Source organism: Neolamprologus brichardi, chromosome 3 (genome assembly GCF_056152115.1).
Source record: "Neolamprologus brichardi isolate AB-2024 chromosome 3, ASM5615211v1, whole genome shotgun sequence".
NCBI classification, from domain to species: domain Eukaryota; kingdom Metazoa; phylum Chordata; class Actinopteri; order Cichliformes; family Cichlidae; genus Neolamprologus; species Neolamprologus brichardi.
This window is the reverse complement of record NC_142106.1, coordinates 37,916,335-37,935,231: the sequence shown is the minus strand read 5'-3', so window position 1 is coordinate 37,935,231 and position 18,897 is coordinate 37,916,335. Positions and strand designations below refer to the sequence as shown.

General features: G+C 41.5%; 1 protein-coding gene across 9 annotated transcripts in view; it reads left to right on the top strand.

The window, feature by feature from the left end:
* Positions 1 to 18,897, top strand: part of LOC102783746 (adhesion G protein-coupled receptor L3) — a 257,526-nt gene that overhangs the window by 178,874 nt on the left and 59,755 nt on the right. For all 9 annotated transcript variants that reach the window (XM_087837411.1, XM_087837393.1, XM_087837405.1 and 6 more), the window contains 2 exons: positions 10,870 to 11,053; positions 18,546 to 18,668. In XM_087837411.1, coding sequence (XP_087693537.1) covers positions 10,870 to 11,053; positions 18,546 to 18,668 — 307 coding nt within the window. The remainder of the gene's footprint in view (positions 1 to 10,869; positions 11,054 to 18,545; positions 18,669 to 18,897) is intronic.

Below are 18,897 nucleotides of genomic sequence, written 5' to 3'. Positions count from 1 at the left end.
TGTGCTGTCGTTTTCCATTTTTAACCACAGAATGTGAAATTTGGCCTTTTGAAGTGGCGCCCAGTGCCACAGTATCAAAGTCACTACATGTGTGTGCCATGTGTTGCCTTTCCTTGCAACACTTGTCTTAAATCAAAGGGTCAAATTTCATTTTTGTCATTGTGTCTCAACTTTTAGTTTATTATTCATATTTTTCACCCACCACCCTGCATGCATATGACATGTAATGATAGTTTCTTGGCACGAGCCTGAGAGTTCCTCTATTTTGAGATGCCATAGATCCTTTGTGGATTTTCTCAAGTGTCTCAATCATTTTAAAAATGCCCCAGAACTATCATGTCAGCACTGCTTTCCAGTGAAATAACCCACATAAGTGGAAAGCATCAGTCAAAAATAATGCTATCGGGCATGTAGCACATGCCTGCATCTCTCAGCAAAAGCTTAAGAGCCAAAAGAACTGACCTCATTATACCAACAAGTCAACTTCTAACTACTCTTCTAGCTACTAAGTCAGCCAAAGTTATGACATGTTATGATTCTACATGATGCATAATACATATTTGTCCCAATTTGGGGGGTTGGGGGGTTCTCTTGCTTCTCTCAGCTGTTTCTCGGGCTATCGAGTGGGATTTGTTGTCCCTTAGGTGACGTTTTAGCTGCCATCAGGATAATTTCTACCTTGACAAGAGAACTACAGGAGAAGTTGACATCCCTGTCTTCATGCAGATGGTTTCAATTAAGCTGCACACTGCAGCCAGATGTTGTCTTTTTATATGTAGGCTCAGTAGCACGCATGCTAAGCAACATGTATTTCACACTGATCCCTCCGAGGCATGTCAGAAGGCATTTTGTTATTTATGGTTTTATATGGTTGAGTGTGCTCATATGTTTAAATGGGTTTCTGAGTGAAAGATGCTTTCAGCACGAGTCAGGTGGTGTTCTGTTTTTCTTGTTGTCGACAAATGCCACAGGAGGACTAGAAATACAAAACCTGTCGGGTATTTGTGTAGCCAAAGATCAGGGTCTCTCAAAGTTTTGATGTCTGAGTGCCAATTTAGAGAGCCAACATATGTATAATTGAAAAGAAATGCAGACATCAAAGACTTAGAGTTGGCATTTGCAGGGTTTCTCTTCAAGGGTTGGGGCTATAGGTTTGTAATTGCCATGTTTCTCTTTATGTTAGGTGGCTGTTACATTTCTTGAAAATATAAGGAAGGTTTAGTCTGCTGTGATGGTAGAAAAGAAATGCTCCCTTGAGCTTGTTATGTGCTGCTATATCATAGCAGAACAAGAACTGTGGGTAAGTGAAATGTACAATGGTCCATTCATTCCCTGTTGGAGTTAAGAGTGTCAACGCAGGGCCTTAAGTTGATAACCCTCAAGTGCCATAGACTATTATAATATCTTAAAATTAGAAAAACAAATTGTTGAGTTACAGGGCGGCATACCGCTTCATTTTGTTTCTTACTATAATGATCGTAGCGTCTGTACTATATCCTCCAATTAGCCAATCTGAGACAAATTTTTTATGAATATCACACGTATAGCGATTAACATCCATATTTAAGAAAACCCCAAAGTATTTAGGTTTTTAATCCTTTTTGATTTTCGCATAAATTGGTGTTACAGTCTCTGCTTGGGCTCGTTTCGCGTGTCACGTTCAGCATATGTTGTTGGCATGTAACTTGGCGCTCACCAAACTTCGTGTCTGTGACTGGGTTTAGTTCAATACACCACAGAATACAAAATGAGGAATTTGAAAAAGTGCACCCAGATTTAAAAAACAGACTTTTTTTTTTTACTCATCGTGAGTGCCTGAGCCCACGAGCTCAATAGGAAAGTGTTTACAAAGAGCTAGGGCTTTCACGATTAAGGTGATAAAGAATTTTAAGGCAATCATGGAGCGCAGAATGGACAAACTTTGGTCAAACTTCCTGAAATGCGTTGGCAGAGACATTTCAGGGATATTGACTCATTCTGCGCTCCAGATGGGTTAAAAACTAACGCAAACTAAACTGCGTTAATCGTGATGACATTAACGGTTAACGCTGACCGCCCTAGTTAAGTCAGAAAGATATTTTCCCACAGACTTCTATAGGACCAGAAGTCTTTTTGTAACCATGACGATCACCATCTGTAGGACTTCAAACAGAACGGCACTTCCCCATTGGCTTCATTTATCCGACCTGGACTGCATCCATGTTTCATGCTCTCCGTGGTGCTGCTAAAAACCAACAATGCCACCGTCACCATGATTGGGTTCATGACTGTTGGCACAATTTTTCATGCCAACAGTTACCCAGTGGCTCTACAGTGTAAACACAGTCGTGCCTCAAGAATCTTTAAAACACGCACAGACATCATGATATACTCTCGAAGATTTGGCTTTCATGTTTTTGGCCCATGTTTTCACCTTACAATGTAAATCTATACATGACTGTGCACACAGCCCAGCTGCGCACCTTCCTCCTCTGTTGCGTTCCTGTGCTACGTTGACAAATTCACACAACAGTGAGGCGCTTTCACTTGACGAACTGGAATAATGGAGCAACATCTGTGGCCTTAAGTAAACACAGGCATTGACTGCACGCGCCGGCAGCCTTTGAGAGACTTTCACTGATTAGGGAAATTGGGCAATGTTTTCTCCAACAGGACCCTGGTGGTTGACATAAGTGGGATTAGCAGAGGAATACAAAGCAAACGAGAGCTGCACCTGCCTCTGCTGTCCCTCTGCTCGGAGAGCACGAAAACAGAGTGTGACATCGCCGTGGGAAAAGGCAGGCTGCGGGAGTGCAGGTGCGGCGGAGTCGAAGGAGGTGCAGAGTCCAAAATAAAGTACAGGGCTTGTGGTTGATGTCTAAATTAGATAAGGAGTGATTATTTCCTTAATTGAGGGCTTCTATCTTGTTTAAGTGGTAAACAAGTAAATGACATTTTAATTCATCTCATCGCGAGGTCTTTATCTTCTTCAGCTCGTCAGAGAATTTCCGCACAAAGCTACTGTATATTTGCCGTTTTAGTTGCATATTCATAACCAATTCAACCTGTGGCAATTTCCCTGCCTCAGCTGAGCTTGTGTAGATACAACAATGATTAATTATGAGGGCTTCTGTATCTTTCCCGCTTGTTTGTAAAGAGTCGTATCTGCTGCATGTCATAGCCAATTTAATCCCACTGAACAGAATTTGGCCTTGATAGAGCTACAAAGCATAAAATGATCAACGCACTATGTTCTGCATTTCCCCTGCAGGGATGTTTCTCTGCTGTGCCCTTTGATTCTGCATAAACAGGATAAAAACGACGCCCTGCCTCCCTTGCCTTTTTGGTCATTACTAATGGCAGCGTGTTTATGGGCAGAGATGTTATGGTTGTCCAATTACTGTGATTATATCCGTCCATGTTGTTCTAATGTCAAACAAAGTTGCTTTGAAGGTTTTCCTCCTTTTTATTTATTTCGTTTTAAAGCGAGCGAACGACTGCGCGGGAGTTGAGGGATGTACAGAAAATATCCCAAATAATGTCTCATACCTCAGTAGGAGTGTGGATTTGCGCAATACAGGGAGGATGTTGCGCTCCGACCCGAGTTAAACTGATGGCGTCGCATGGAAAGATGACCGAGGGGGGCGGGGGAGTGTCACAAAGTAGGATGACCTCAGAGCAGGCAGAAACACAGGGAGGATCCTTGTTCGGAAATGTAACGAGATGACAAAATGTTGGAAGATGAAGATTGCTACTTCCTCGGAAACAGAGGCCTCCACATCTGGCCTGCAGTGCAGAGCTCTCTCTCTGAATAATGAGGGCTTTCTCCTCACAGAGAGGAAAGTTCTGCTGATCAGTGTTGTGTAATAATTGAGAAAGTACCGTGGTTATTTTTTGCGTGCGTGTATGCGTGTGTGTTGAGAGGATATCTGGGTTATCCATACACATGTGTGCATACACTGAAATTCTGGTGTTCTTTGGTTAAGTCGTTATAATTTGTGGCCTGAAAATGAAAATCTGAACACTTTGATCACTTTATATTAATTCATGATAGTTTTAGAGTGTCTAGTCTTGAATACAGTTTTCTGTGTCTTGCTTTAAATTAAAAGGCGAAGCAACTTGTCGACCAAAGTCTTTTAAGGTTCATTCAAATTAAATACAAATGTTTCGCAGTTTTGTTCAGTAGACGGCTTTTTGGAGGAATCTGTGCAGCAATGATTTTTTTTTCTGTAATGAGAAAAAAGAAAATCAGAAAATCTCACATTAGATTTGCTATCTGAGTTGTTTTAGCATGAATACAGCTGCTGTACAGTTGCCTGTGCAAGCCTCTTTGCAACCCACCTCCACCTAAGCTCCAATTTGCCATGTGATTTCAGATTTAGAGTCATGTCACTGAACCCTGCTCGGGGTTTAGTGCTGCTCCTCTCCCTGCTCATAACAATCTTCTTTTAACTGAAATGCAACCAAATGAGAAAATAACAGCATCATTTGTTGTATCACTGATTAACATCTATCAATTTTCTTCAGCTGTTGAGGTTAATAGAGGGTTTCTATCAAGACAGTAGTGAGATGAAACCTGAGACAGAAGGCAGAAATACAAAGGTAACCCCTCAGACACTCACCTACACAGAAGCAACCACCCACTTACTGAAGAAGGCTTGATAAAATATTAAAGCAGAAGATTTCAGAGATTCTCAAAGAAGAGGGATGATATGGCTAGCAGCTAATATAGAACAGACAAGAAATGATGCTACAGCTTCATTTGAGCCCAGAGACAAGAAGTCAGATAGAAGATGACAGAGAGAACAAGGCATCCCACCTTGTTTATGTTCTTTCTCCCTACCATTTTGAGATCAGCCTTCAACGTCAGTGAGAGGAAACAAGCGAGAGGAACCAACTGGCAAACAGGAAGGGAGGAGTGCAGAGAAATGAGGGGATGAGAGCTAAGTGCACAGAGAGAGCCAACCAGGCTAGCCAGTCAGAGAGGAAAAAGAGGGGAGATCAGCCACAGCCAGAATCAATTTCCCAGACCCAGAGTTCATTTCATCAATCAGCGCACAGATAGAGGCACATACACTACGGGTTAGCTTGGGCTCTTGCCAAGCGCGCGCTAATGTCCACCTCTCCCTTTCTTCCTTCCTTCTGCATTGGTATAAATGGCCTCTGCACTGCAGCTTTTCATCATGCTTGTTCCAAGTGGAACATTCCAGCAGTGAGTCCAGCTAACGATTAGCATTTCCTCATGTACTGGGAACTGAAATATACTTTTTAACTGCTGGCTCACATTTGACCGTAGAAAAAAATAAACTAGCCAAAAAAAGAAGGAGGGGGGGTCTTTGGGAGTTTGCAGCACCAGAGTGAGATGCTACATTTGACAGATGGAGTGGCAGTGTGCTAATAGCAGTAAAATAACAGCGAACCACCACCACACATGCACAGTAGGACTTAACTGCACAGACTATGATGATAGCAGTGGTGTTCCACCTCCCACCCTCACCCCTTCTGCATTTCTCTAACTGCAAATGTGCAGTGTTCTCAGCCCCAATCAAGAAATGATTAAAGTGTATAGGTTTCCAGCTTTAATTACAAGGCTTTAAAAAACTGTTGCATTAACTGTTTAGGAATTACAGCCATTTTTATAGATATTCTCCCAATTTCAGCGCCTCAAAGGTAAAATGGGCAAACTAACATAACTTTAAATAAGAGGATTGTTTTTTATATTTCAATGAAAGCTCTTTGTAGCCTGCGAGTGCTGTATTTCCTCCACCAAGATGCTCTGCTTGGCCATTTCTGCAGATGCCTTAAATTGCTGCTTGTTTGAGAGTCTCTCTGCTTTCAGTTTTAGCTTCAGTGGCTGAAAAACATCTGTTGGGTTGGGATCAGGTGAACGACTTGTCTATTCAAGTCTATTCAAATATGCTATTTCATTACATTTAGAAACTCTTGGGTTGCTTTTGCAGTGTGCTTTTGGCCATTATCTAGTTGCCCTGTGAAGTGCTGCTTATAATTTTTGCAGCATTTGGGGGAATGTAAGCAGAGAGTATAGCTCTCAGAACTTCACAATTCATCCTGCTGCTTCTATCAGCAGTCACATGATCAATAAACACTAGAGGCCCACTTTCACTGGCAGCCATACTTGCCTGTTGTATGGCTGCTTGGATGGATGGATACGGATATCACCAATTAATCTAACAAGCATGCCTTTGGACTTGTTAGCTCCTGGGAATTGTTGGGTATTTTAGCTGTCTAGTAGCCTGACGATGCTGGCAGGGCTAGCGTGTTCCTCAGGTCCATCAGTTTAATAAAAAGATTTTTTGGATGTGTTTATTTGTGCTAAACACAGCCATTAACCTTTTAGGTCCAGTGAAAGAGCTTTGATCATTTTTTCTTTGGTTTGTTGTCTTTTCCATTAATTCTGGGGTTCAACAAAGGTTTAACATGTGGGTGGATTTAATTTAAGAGTTCAAACATAAGAGCTGTGGACTGCAAATGGCCAGGATCTTCACTGGAAAAGGGAAAGTTGACTTAATGACTGTTAGTATTTTCCTTTAACTGCATTTTTTCACTTTTACTTTATTTAATTAATGTTATTATTTTTATTCATTCATGTTTCAAAGCAAATCTCTTTAACCTACTGCCTGTGCCAAGAAACTTTGCTTTTTGATGAATCAATGGTGACATATTGCAGACTAGAGATTTGCCTTTGGGTGAAAGATCTTGGAGAAAAAGTAAAATGTGACAGCTTGATCTAATGGGAAGACGGGTAAAGATGCCGCTAGCTTTCGTAAATAAAGAACACGGTGTCTCCACTGAGTATTCACAATGGATTGCCTCACAAAATAGCATCCATTGAAAAACAGTTGAACATTAGACATAAACAGTTTGGAATATTAGGTTAAGAGCTTGGTGTCCTTTTCCTGCCTATACTGGAAATTTGAAGCTAACCAAAGTAACCATTTACCCAAACTTCTCACAAATATGGAAACAGGAAATCATGACTACCCTGGATTTCTCCAAAGGGAAACCAGATTTGCTGCCAGCATCTCTAAAGTCTATTATTTAAACATGTGCAATATTTCCTTAATGTACTCAGGTTGAAGGTTGGACTTTGGGCCATTGTGGCACTTTGATTCTCTTTGTTTTCAGTGGTTCTGTTGTAGATTTGTTGCCGTGTTTGGGATCATTGTCCATTTGTCCTTTTGTTTTAGCCTCACATGGCCTCATATTTGAATCTAGAATACTTTGATACACAGAGGAGGTCATCATCGCTCAAGGTGCACCTTGCAAGGTGCCCAGACCCTGAGGCCATTGAACAAGCACAAGTTGTCATCCTTTCACCACCACTATGATCCAGGATGATTTAGGCGTTTGTGCTGATACGCCATGTTTAGTGTTCACAAACGTGGTGCTCTACATCAGCAGTACCCAAACCCCAGGCCACGGCCCGGTACCGTGAGTCGTTTGGTACTGGGCCGGAAGAGTTGAGGCTCAGGTTTGAAATTCATGGTTTTCAGGGGTTTTATCGGTTTTTAGCGTTATTTTTTTTTAAAATCATTTTTATCGTTAACTCGGTTTCCCTAGGTCTTGTCCCGTGTGTTATGAATCAATCTTCTTTTTTTGTTACAGGTACTGGTTTAATTTTGTTGTATTTATCCGCAACACCTTAAAGGCCGATCCGTGAAAATATTGTCGGACATAAACCGGTCCGTGGTGCAAAAAAGGTTGGGGACCGCTGCTCTACGTTATGGTCAAACACATCCAATTGGGTCTCATCTGCCCAAAGTTACAGAAGTCTTTTTGTTTGTTCAGACGCAGCTTTGCAAAGCTAAGCCATGCTGCCATGTTGTTTAACCCTCCCAACCAAACTTGGCTGCCATGAACTTCAACTTTTAACATGCTAACTGAGCCCTGTAGAGTCTGACATGTTGCTCTTGGGGTTTTCTAGAGTTTCCCTTAGCCTTGCATTGCAGATGTCCACTCCTGGGAAGATTGTGGCATTGTGTTAATACACAGCTGAATGCTCCAAACCAGACGATCTGCTAATTAAGTACATTTGGTTAGCAGCACTTGGTTACAAGGATGTACTTATTTTTTCACAGGAGTGCATACAATCACATGACTTTACCTACAAGAAATCTAATAAAAGTATATCCATATATACTGCTTGACTAAATATCTGACATTTCTGCAACATGTTCAGCCTTTAAATTGCAGATTGTTTAAGGCCCTAAAAGAAAGTGCTCATTCATTGCTGCAGTGCACGAATAGATGAACACGGGGTGACACAGTGTATTGGCACAGAAGCTATTTTTCCTTCGCCGTGACCTTTATCTGAAATTATTTCAGCCGTCAAAATTGTTGCAAATTATTTTACAAAACACAGGCCTGAAATGAGCACAAAAAGTATTATGATAATGGGAGTTTCAGTGCAGAAGGATAAAGTTTGCCTTGGATTTTCCTTCCAACACAATTTGTCTGTAGCTTCTTCATCATAAACCAGCCCGGCTGCCGGTTATTATAAACACTGAAGAATACATTTTTGCATTACAATGTAATGCATATTGGAACCGCATGCTCAATTTCAGGTCTTATCAGGGCTAGCATATACTGTCAATCCAACACAGTGACAATATCCTATAGTGTTTGTGTCATAATATCATTCTCTGGTTTAAATGAGGTAAAGATTTGCATGCTCTATACATATTAATAACAGTAATGAGTCATTTGTGTCACAGTGGTTTGGTTAATCTGTTGCATCCAAATGACGCGCCGTGCATCAGTGTCAGCTTTATTGCTTTTCTTTTAGCTGATCTAATAAAAAAAATAAAATGCCTGAAGGACCAGTGTGAGAGCTGATCCTTTATTCCAATATTAATTTTGGGCGTCACGTTTTCTGACCCATCCCCAGGATTGGACTGGTCTGCCACCTTGTTCTCCTTTTGCATCTATTGCGCATGTGGAGGAAAAAAAGCGAGACGACCTCGTCTGCGAGTCCATCAATCGTTCCCCCCCGAAGAACCATTATTTCAGTGTTTTAAGAAGTGCTGAAAGAAAATCTTGCAGGAGGGAACAAAGAAGGGGAAAAAAATGTCAATGCCTGAAGAAAGAGAGCTCCTTAATTGAGAGTGAATCAACCTTTGCCTCTAGCTGAATGTCAGAAGGTGTGATTGGAGATTGGCTGCAGATAATGAATAATTACATCAAAGTTGGTGCACTGCTTGTGCATGTGTGTGTGTGTGTGTGTGTGTGTGTGTGCATGTGTTTGTGTCTGTGTGTGTGGCTGTATTACCCGGCACGGCTTGAAGTCGGCGTATGTGCCTGCCACTGACTTTGTGTATGTTCCTGTATACTAACAGGTGTGTGCTCTCTCTTGCGTCAGCCTCTGAGTGCTGTGTGTGTCTGTGACTGTGTGTGGGCGGATTAATGTGTACAGGGTATGTTTTGAATGGGGAACAGCCAGCTGGTGCTATTTGAAATTCCCAATCAGTACTCTGACTCCTCTTGCTATCACGGTGGCTGGAGACAAACATAAAGTTAAAATTATAAAGTATCCGAGGCTGGGGGAGCTATTAGATTTATTCCACGTGACTGTAACCCCCACCCCCACCTTTTTTTTTTATGAGGAATGCTTTTAATACACTCGAGCACATGGCTCCTCTTATCGCCTTTAGCTTTATCCCCATGCTGTTGTGGAGTCGTACTAAAGCTCTTATTCCCCTCCATAAATCCATTGATCAAAAAAGACGATAAAAGCGAGGTTCACAGAGGGCGTTCTGTGGTGTGGCATTACCAGCGTTCACGTGCACCTTCACTTCCACTTTCGGGATGTCACAATTGCACAAACTGTCACAATTGCTTTTAAAGAAGTGTAAAGAGGGAATCCAAATTTGACCTTTTTTTAAAAGAACTGAATTAAATCTGTGATTTTCACGATGAAGCCCGGAAAAGCGACTATTACTAGCATTATTAGCCACCTACTGCACTGTAATGGCTTAGAAATAGCTTCTTTTTTGTCCCAGCGGCGGTCAGGCTCTTTTAGCTCTTTCGGAGCACTGGTACCAGGAATGAATTGCCTTGCTTGACCAATTAGTATTCCATTCCTAAATCTCGCCATTGGCATTTTTAAATCTTTAATGGCTCTTAATTTTTCATCTTGTCTGGAGGATGTTCTTGTTTCCTCCTTACCCGCTCCGGCATTGTTGCGGGGAAATTAAAGATGGCATATTAGTCCTTCGACAGCATTAATATGCAGAGAAGATCCGATTCGAATGGCTGCAGATAGCTGCTGCTGCTAGCAAAGATCTTTTACATCTCTTGAAAATTGTTGTGTTATAATTATTAATTGTTATAAAATTTATTTATCCATTTATTTTGTAGTGCGTTTGTGCATTGGGATTGTCTGCATGGAAGAACATTTATCACACCAATTAAAGACCCCTGCCTCAAGTCATGTAAGAATTGGTCTCTGGACTTGTGAGCACTGACTCTGATTCATTTACATGATTTTTTTTTTTTTCTCCCTGTAGATAAAAGCAAACAGCAGCAAAAACACAAGAGAGCAACATCCATTGTCATTACAGATTCAGGTGTCGCTGCTGCAGGTCGATGATCCATGTCTTTTAAGTGAATGGGAAATAGACTCGTGAAATTGCTCAATATAAAAATTATTATGAAATTTAAGCTAAAATGAAAAAGAGAAAGGGGTGAAAAAAGAAACTCTCCACGCTTCTTCCTCGCACAGTCCCACAGGATTGTGCGATTTGTTTCTCAGTGCTCAGCTCCCTTTGATCTTCCTTCACTCAAACCATTTACCACATCGCCACGTCAAGCTGCCGCAGTCCCAGGCCAGCTTAGCTTCCTCTCACTAAATCAATGATTTGAACTCCCTAGGCCATGGTGGAGACCGTCAACAATTTGCTACAGCCGCAGGCCCAGGCGGCTTGGAGGGAGCTGAGCACAGGCGAGCAGCTGAGGGCCGCCACCATGCTGCTGGACACGGTCGAGCAGGGGGCCTTCGTCCTGGCTGATAACCTGCTCAAGACGGACATCGTGCAAGAGAACACCGACAACATCCGTAAGTATGCACAGCCACGCTTGCAGTTTGCATGTTGTCATGTAAAAAAAAAAAAAAAAGCAAAATAAAACACGTACATGTATGCAAAATCAGATGATTTGTAAAAAAGAGAGTGCCAGTTTACAACACACTGACTAATGCATTCCTTTCAAAGTATATGGTAAATGAAACATTTACTATTTTATTGCCTCCTTTTCTAATGATCATTAAGCAATATAGTATGTGTGGTAATGTGTTTAATATAGTGGCTGTAGTCATTAAACAAAAAAGGTTGTTTACCAAGTTAAAAATACACATTAATTAATTGAAGTTATCTAAATGTTTGAATGAGGGAAAACCTCATGGATGGATTTCTCTTTGCTTTTTTTTTTTTATGGTGGATGGATGAATGGATTGATGGATGAGTGGATGGATGAGTGGATGGATGAGTGGATGGATGGATGGATGAATGAGTGGATGGATGAGTGGATGGATGAGTGGATGGATGGATGGATGAATGAGTGGATGGATGAATGAGTGGATGGATGAGTGGATGGATAGATCGTTACATGGATGAGCGGATGGATGGATGATAGATGGTTGGATGTATGGATAGATGGATGAATTACAGGTGGATGGCTGTATTAGTGGATGGATGAGTGGATGATAGATGGATGGATGAGTGGATGATAGATGGATGGATGAGTGGATGATAGATGGATGGATGAGTGGATGATAGATGGGTGGATGGTTGGATGATAGATGGGTGGATGGTTGGATGCATCGATTAGTGGATGGATATATGGATGAGTGGATGGATGTGAAATTGAATGCCAGCGAGCACATTACATTTAATTTGTCTTTGTTTGTTTGAGTGAACCAGCTTGGATAGAATTATGTTCTCAAGCTGCTGGGAAACAGATTATTAGCTCATCTGGAAGACACTGCATTTTCCAATTATGACAGACAATCATAAGATGAGTTTAAAGAGCCGAGCGTTCGTTTCTGTCGTTGCATTTTTATTTGATATCGTTTGTTTTTCCCAGTATTTTTCTCTCACGTTCCTAAAGAGCCTTGGCAGATCTTGCTTGTTGCACAGGCACACGAAGTTCACCACGCAGCTATTGATCCCCTCACGCTGACAGTGGAGCTTTTGAGGCGTTGGATCAAGTGTGAAGGTCACTGGAGTAATGCTCTCTGTCTTGCAGGAGGTGAAATCTGGCAGGGCTGCTTATAGCTGATGGCAGCCGGCTGTAAACTGACAATTATCTCTAATGATTGTGTTTATATTTGTGTCAGTTATTAGCAGGAATTAACCACTGGTGCTGCAGATCAGGGATCGGTGCTCATTATTCAGTGTATAAATACCAAGCGAGCTCAGATAATAGAAGTTGTGTCATTACGGTTGTCCCTGGTGGGGTAATTCCAAACTGGATGCATCCGTCGCTGGGACTTTCTTTTTTTTGCAGCTTACATCAAGAACCGTGTAAAACTTAAATAATTGGAGCTAGCGGGGCAAAAATAATGCCATGATGTATCGCCCTATTCTCTGAAGACATTGGATTTTTATCCCATCCCCCCCCAAAGTTCCTGCTGCCATGGCAACCTAAAAATATAGGTCTGCTGGCTTAAAAGGAGGCGAGCGTAAGGAGAATTAATAAAATGGGTTTTATTGTATCTGGCACACAATTCATCTGGGTATTAAGGAGATTCTGGGCTCGTTTGGAGAAGGGGGGATGAAACGATGTCTGCAAAACTCGAGTGAGATTTTATAGCACACTGTGGTAGTCTGGTTAATTATGTGCTGGTGACATGTTTACTGGGCCTTATCTCTCTGTTTGCTGGGCTTTTTTTTCCTTTTTACCCAGCCAGTCGCCTCCTGCAATCCCTCATGCCATGCAGGGTAGTTAAATGAGGACAAGGGGGCCCTTCCAAACATTTGTAATCACTACAGCAGCTAATTACTTCTCCCTCACTTTGCCTTGCATGTGACATTAAGAGTGTGTGTGTGTGTGAGCAGGTGTACTGCACTTAAGACACCTGGAGACGTCCTTTCAGCGCCAGGCCGAGCTGGTTCTCTCGCTTTAAAGCGAATCTCGAACCCTTAAAAAGCCTTGCTATAATTTTAGGCTCAAGCTGATAATGAGATCTATTCTGTGCGCTTTCAAAGAAGGATATTTCCGCAGTCATTGTGTCTGTGTTTGTGTTTACGCGTCACGCTGCGTGTGCTCGTCTCAAGCTTTTGTCTGCGAGAGAGCGCGCGCTCCGCTCTCTGCATGATAATCTTGTGAACAGATTTCTGCCGATTAGCGTGTTATTTAAACCAGCTTTGAAGGTATAGTCTTCGGGGTCCAACAACTCCTATGGCATCAAAGAAATTCCCTAAAGCCCGTCGTAAGCTCTTTTACACAACCACACAGGGGAAAAGAAAGACAGCAAGAGGGAGAGGGAGGGAGACAGAAAAATGCTTCCTTTATTCAGAAGGCAGCCTCTTGGAATCCAGGGAACGGTAAGCTATCTGGGGTATTGTCTTAGCTAAGTTGAATAGGAATGTATCAAAACCCCCTGGCCTTTACAAAAGCACTGGAGAATGCTAATACAAAAGATTTTTTTTATGGGAAACCCTGGTATGAGAACAGATCCAAAGGCAGGATTAAATGTGGCCTCTTCGTAGCTTCCTGTTGGCTGCAACCTTTATCAAAGTCAGAGGTGTCACAGTCCGCTGACGTGAGATCATCAGCTGAATGCCTTATCGGCCTTAATTAAGTTTCTTTTTCTTACACTGAATCAATTTTTGTTTCAAGTTGAGATTCTCCACTACAGACTAATCTGCCTGCTAGTTCAAGTAGAACTCTGGATAGGCTGCCACTCCTGGCGAGTCGCGTTATAACTGAGTGGCATTTAGCTGGCAGCGGATGTCTGGACTGATCGTAGCCGGCAGTCACCTCATTCAAAAGGTGTTTTGGGTGAACTGGTGTGGCTTGCTTACTCGAGAAGGCGACCTGTAAGTGGAAAGGCTGTTGCAGAGTTGGGTTCGGGTCATTATCTGCGTGTCGTTCTCCCACTCGGCCCTGCGTTACTGTTCTCCTGACTATCCTATCAATAAAGGCTAGGAAAAAAAAGACGTGATTGTTACTATTTTTCAGAACTCATTCCTCAAACTGATCATGTCGCCATCGTTAGAAAGCATAAAAAAACGTAGCAGAGACATGTAAGTCAAAGAAATCCGTACCAAGCTGGCAACCGCCATCTTTTTGTCTTTGAGCCAAACATCACTGGTTAGGTGAGTGACTGCCGGCTGAGGCTCAGGAGGTAGAGCGGGTTGGCTACTAATTGGAAGGTCAGTGGATTGATCATTGACTCCTCCAGTCCGCATGCTGGAGTACCCATGGGCAAGATACCAAACCTCAAATTGCCCTTGAAGCATCCATCAGAGTGTGAGAGTGTTTGTGTGTGTGTGAAGGTAAGAAAGCACTTCGAAGTAGATAAAAGTATGAATGCATGTATGAATGGGTGAATGGGACTTTCAAAAAAACTTTCAATTTGAGTGCTGAAGTGAGTAGAAAGGCGCTGATAAAGGGCTGGATGAAAGTGTCTGTAGTACAACTTTAAAAAGTTCTATTTGAGCACCGATCCAATTACCATTGCACGCTCATGTGGTAGCACTTTGTCAATCAAAGTAGACACAGCCTAAAAGTGTCTCTTTTTTTGTATCCATTTTCAGTTTAAATCGGACTACAATTTACAAAATAAACATTATACTTTAATTAAAAAAACAAAAAAGACCCTCGAAGAAAAAGAAATGTTTCCTAAGATTATATTTTTTACACACTTCTATGCATTTGGACATACTTTTTGAAACCAGAGTAGCCACCCCCTGCTGGCTGTTAGAAAGAATTCACCTCATTGGCCATCTTTTATCCACAGTTTGTGCTTTACATGAGAGGTCAGAGGTCAAGGCAATCTTGTGAATGCGATAACTTAAAAATGTGGTCACTTAGAATTTTCAAATTGAATCCTGGTGACCTTGACCTCAAGGTCAGAGGTCAACTTTTCTGAAAAACACCTAGGATTTTGACGTTTATACCACAGGTGCATCTACAAGGATGCTGAGGGGTGGCTCTGGTGAGTGCCAGTTTTAAGAAGAAGACGTCTTCCAGCTTTTCATTTGCTGTTTTCCTGCGGTTTCGGTTTTTACTGTAAGCTGGTCACTGCTTGTTTGACTGTCCCATTGTTTTTCCATCTCATGGAAGTCTGTAGGTGTCTAGATTACAATATAACCTATTAATACCATTTCCGTGACTGTTTCTTCAGCTTATACCAGATTTTACACATTTGCAGTGACATTTCTTTACAAGAGCTGCACAATCGTGGCTAAAACTCTAATCTCTTACATAAACGTCAGCATTGTTTACTTACACCCACAGCCTCTATTAATCCACAACGCACATTTAGAAATGTGCATTTGTGTAACTTCTTTTCTGTATTTCTACCGAGCTGTGAATCAGCAGACTCATCTCAGCGCTCTGGGAGTTAATTTGACATTTAGGAATGCCTAGACTTCACACAGGTCACCTGTACTTAAGAGAGGAGCACACTAGACTGCTTTATTAAATTGAATTGTATCATGCCGTAATAACTTTGATGGAACGAGATTTTTATTTGAGCCAGGCTCCTATCAGCAGCTCATTTTCCTCTGCTGCGTGACACCAGAGTCTTTGAACCATAAATTAGGAGCTCGGTGCTCGCTTCAGACACAACAGCTGTTGAACTGCTGCAGAAGCGAGCTTGTCTTGTCCCGTCGGTCTTTATTTTCTCCTTGCATCGTTCACTCTCTGTGCTCTTCAAGAGAAAAAGATTCCTCAGAATGAAGGTGTCTTTTTTTTTTTAATAAAGCAAAGACAGCCTTTGTTGTTACAGTTTAGGGGAAAAAACAACACTGCCATGTGTAAACTGTACACAGATAACTTCTTCTGTCAATGCTGAGTGAATCAAGAGAGGATGTGTTGTATTTAGAGCTCTTTGGCGATGCAGTGATTAATAAAACCAGCTGCTACACGATGAATGCTTTTTGGAATCAATATAGCAAATGGAGATTTCTTTGCAGTTTGCTAGCATCTGCTCTAGCTGTTAGCTGTTAGATTTTCTGACTACAGTTTAAATATTCCATCAGTCGTAATCAATAACAAATTTCTTACCCAGGCTTGTGTTGTTGCTTGGTGTAGGTACAGTGATATGCAAAGCATAATTACTCTACCGCTCTAAAATTCTGGCTTTTGAAAAACAGTTTTTCTTCATGTACCTATGAAGCATAAAAACTGATGAGAGAAGTTGTAAACGACCAGTAATGAATGGATTTGGATGACTTATGATTTTTAATGTAATATTTGTTACCATCACAAATGGGACATGTTATTACCTATTGCGAGCTTATAATGTGAAAAGTTTGATTGATCATCAGAGGAAACTTTGTTATGTTAGCATAGTTTGAAACTTTGGTGCTGATTAAAGAAGCAATAGATCTTTCTAGTTGAGGAGCATCAGCTAATAATAGCGTCAAAATGCAGCTCTAAAAAATGACTTTCTTTTGGAAAATTGATGAAAAAGTGATGATTTCCTGCAGCGTTGTCTGCTACTCCCTCCACTATCCAGTGCAATCTGGCTTCCCCAAATATAAATCGGAGCAGCATGTTGACAAGGCCAGACGTATTTACACCAATTAAAGAGGCTGATCAGTTTGTCCTATCCGGTGTTTAGGTGATGACGTATGAACCCTGTTTCCGGGTCAAAACTACTCTGCGTTTATTAATGCTGTTGTCTTTTTAATGTGTTTTATTGCTTTGTATCTTGTTTTATTAAATCTCAACAAGCCCCTACAAAGTGGCCTCTTTCGGTTTTTATTGTCACTGTTCATTTTAAACTCAGTTTTTAAAACCTTACAATAACTACAGCCCAGCCCATGCAGCCGTATGTTAATGACTAAGCTTATATTAGGGGTGGCTGTAGCTTAGGTGGCAGAGCAGGTCAGCCACTAAGGTCGGTGGTTCGATGCCTCCTGGCTGCATGCCAAATATCCTTGGGCAAGATACTAACCCCATATTTGCCTACTGGTGGTGGTCAGAGGGCCCGGTGGCGCCTGTGTCCGGCAGCCTCGCCTCTGTCAGTGCGCCCCAGGGCAGCTGTGGCTACAATGTAGCTTGCCATCGCCAGTGTGTGAATGTGAGTGTGAATGGGTGAATGACTGAATGTAGTGTAAAGCGCTTTGGGGTCCTTAAGGACTAGAAAAGCGCTTTACAAATGCAGGCCATTTACCATTTTACCATTATATTGTGGATGGATTATCTCAATTGTTCTCCTGACTGAAGTTTAGTCCATTTACAGGATCCTGTCATGTAATTGCATCTGTCCCAAACTATCAGGAACCCTCACATTAAAAAGTTAGCGTTCATCCTCCAGTTTCACTGTGTTTATGTTATGCTAACCATAGCTGTTTAGCTAGCCACCACATAGCACATCATTATATACAGCTAATCCAACTTCAGTAACCCTACAAATGTCATTGCTGTTTACTTTTCTGTCTTCATTTATGTTGGAAGTGATAGCAGAGCTGTACGTTTTAATTTTTTCAGAAATCTCTCGGTCAGAACATGCTATATCATGTTTAGGTGGGAACTAGCGAGCTAACTTCCTGCTAACTTCAAACTCTGTTAAAGTTAATAAACTCTGTTTTCATGGATGCCTGGATTTTAAACTTAATTGTTACACCTGGTAGAGCAGCCACATTGATCATTTTATTACAGATGAAATAATTTAGCCAGTGACTGTCTGTGATGCTGCAGTGTACATTTTTACTTTGGGACCTGAAGCAGAGGTTGAGATTGGACCCGGAAATGGCTAATGACGTCAGACTTAAAGACGGTTATCCATGAAGGGAGTTGCAAACTCTGGTGTTTATCTTTTTCTGGGGCTGGTGCTTCAAACTCAAGCCAAGTTTATTGCTTCTTTAACCATCTTTGCTCATGTCATCAATTAAAATGATAAAATCGCATTAGATAATACAACAAGCCATTGAAATAAAGCAGTGATTGTTTCTCCGTGTACATATTTTATTAAGACTTTTCCCAAACTTTTGGGTACTGCTTATTTACGGGCTTGGAAAAACAAAATTTGATACAATGATTCAGTCAGTTGCTTGTTGTTGTTCTTCCCAGGGGCCATTTTTTAAACCAGTCATGGAAGTCATAGAAAAGTCAAATAAGTAAAGTCAGCTTGGTTTGAATTGGGGAAAAGAACATCCAGCTCTCTGTCAAGGCTATAACTCTGAGATTTTTTATTAATGTTGTAAAAGAAGTGAGTCAGACTCAGCCAGTCTGCAAAATACTTTCCATGTACTCGATACTCTAGCTAAATTCTTAGTTGAGAGAAAGGACCCCAGTGTCCAAAGCGGTTGCTGTAGCCCTCTATTGATTGCTTAATGTTGTTTGCTTGCTTGGGTTTGTTCTGTTTTGTGCAGAGCTGGAGGTAGCGAGAATGAGCACAGATGGGAATTTGCCTGATCTGAAGTTCCCACAATCCGGAGGACAAGGCAACTCTATCCACCTCTCAGCGAACACACTGAAGCAGCACGGAAGAAACGGTAAGAAGTTCAACCTTTTGAATCTGCTTTTATTGCTCCCGTATTGTGGGTTTGAAGTGCAATCATGGCTCATACGCGCCTTCACTCTGTGTTTTATTATTCAGGGTTATGATAAATTTAAGAGAAAAGTTTCAACTTTGCTACAATAGAAATATTGTTATATTACTTGTACAACTTACAAGAGCTGCTGTAATTAATCAAAAATTCTTTTGCTGTTTGTCGTCTTTTC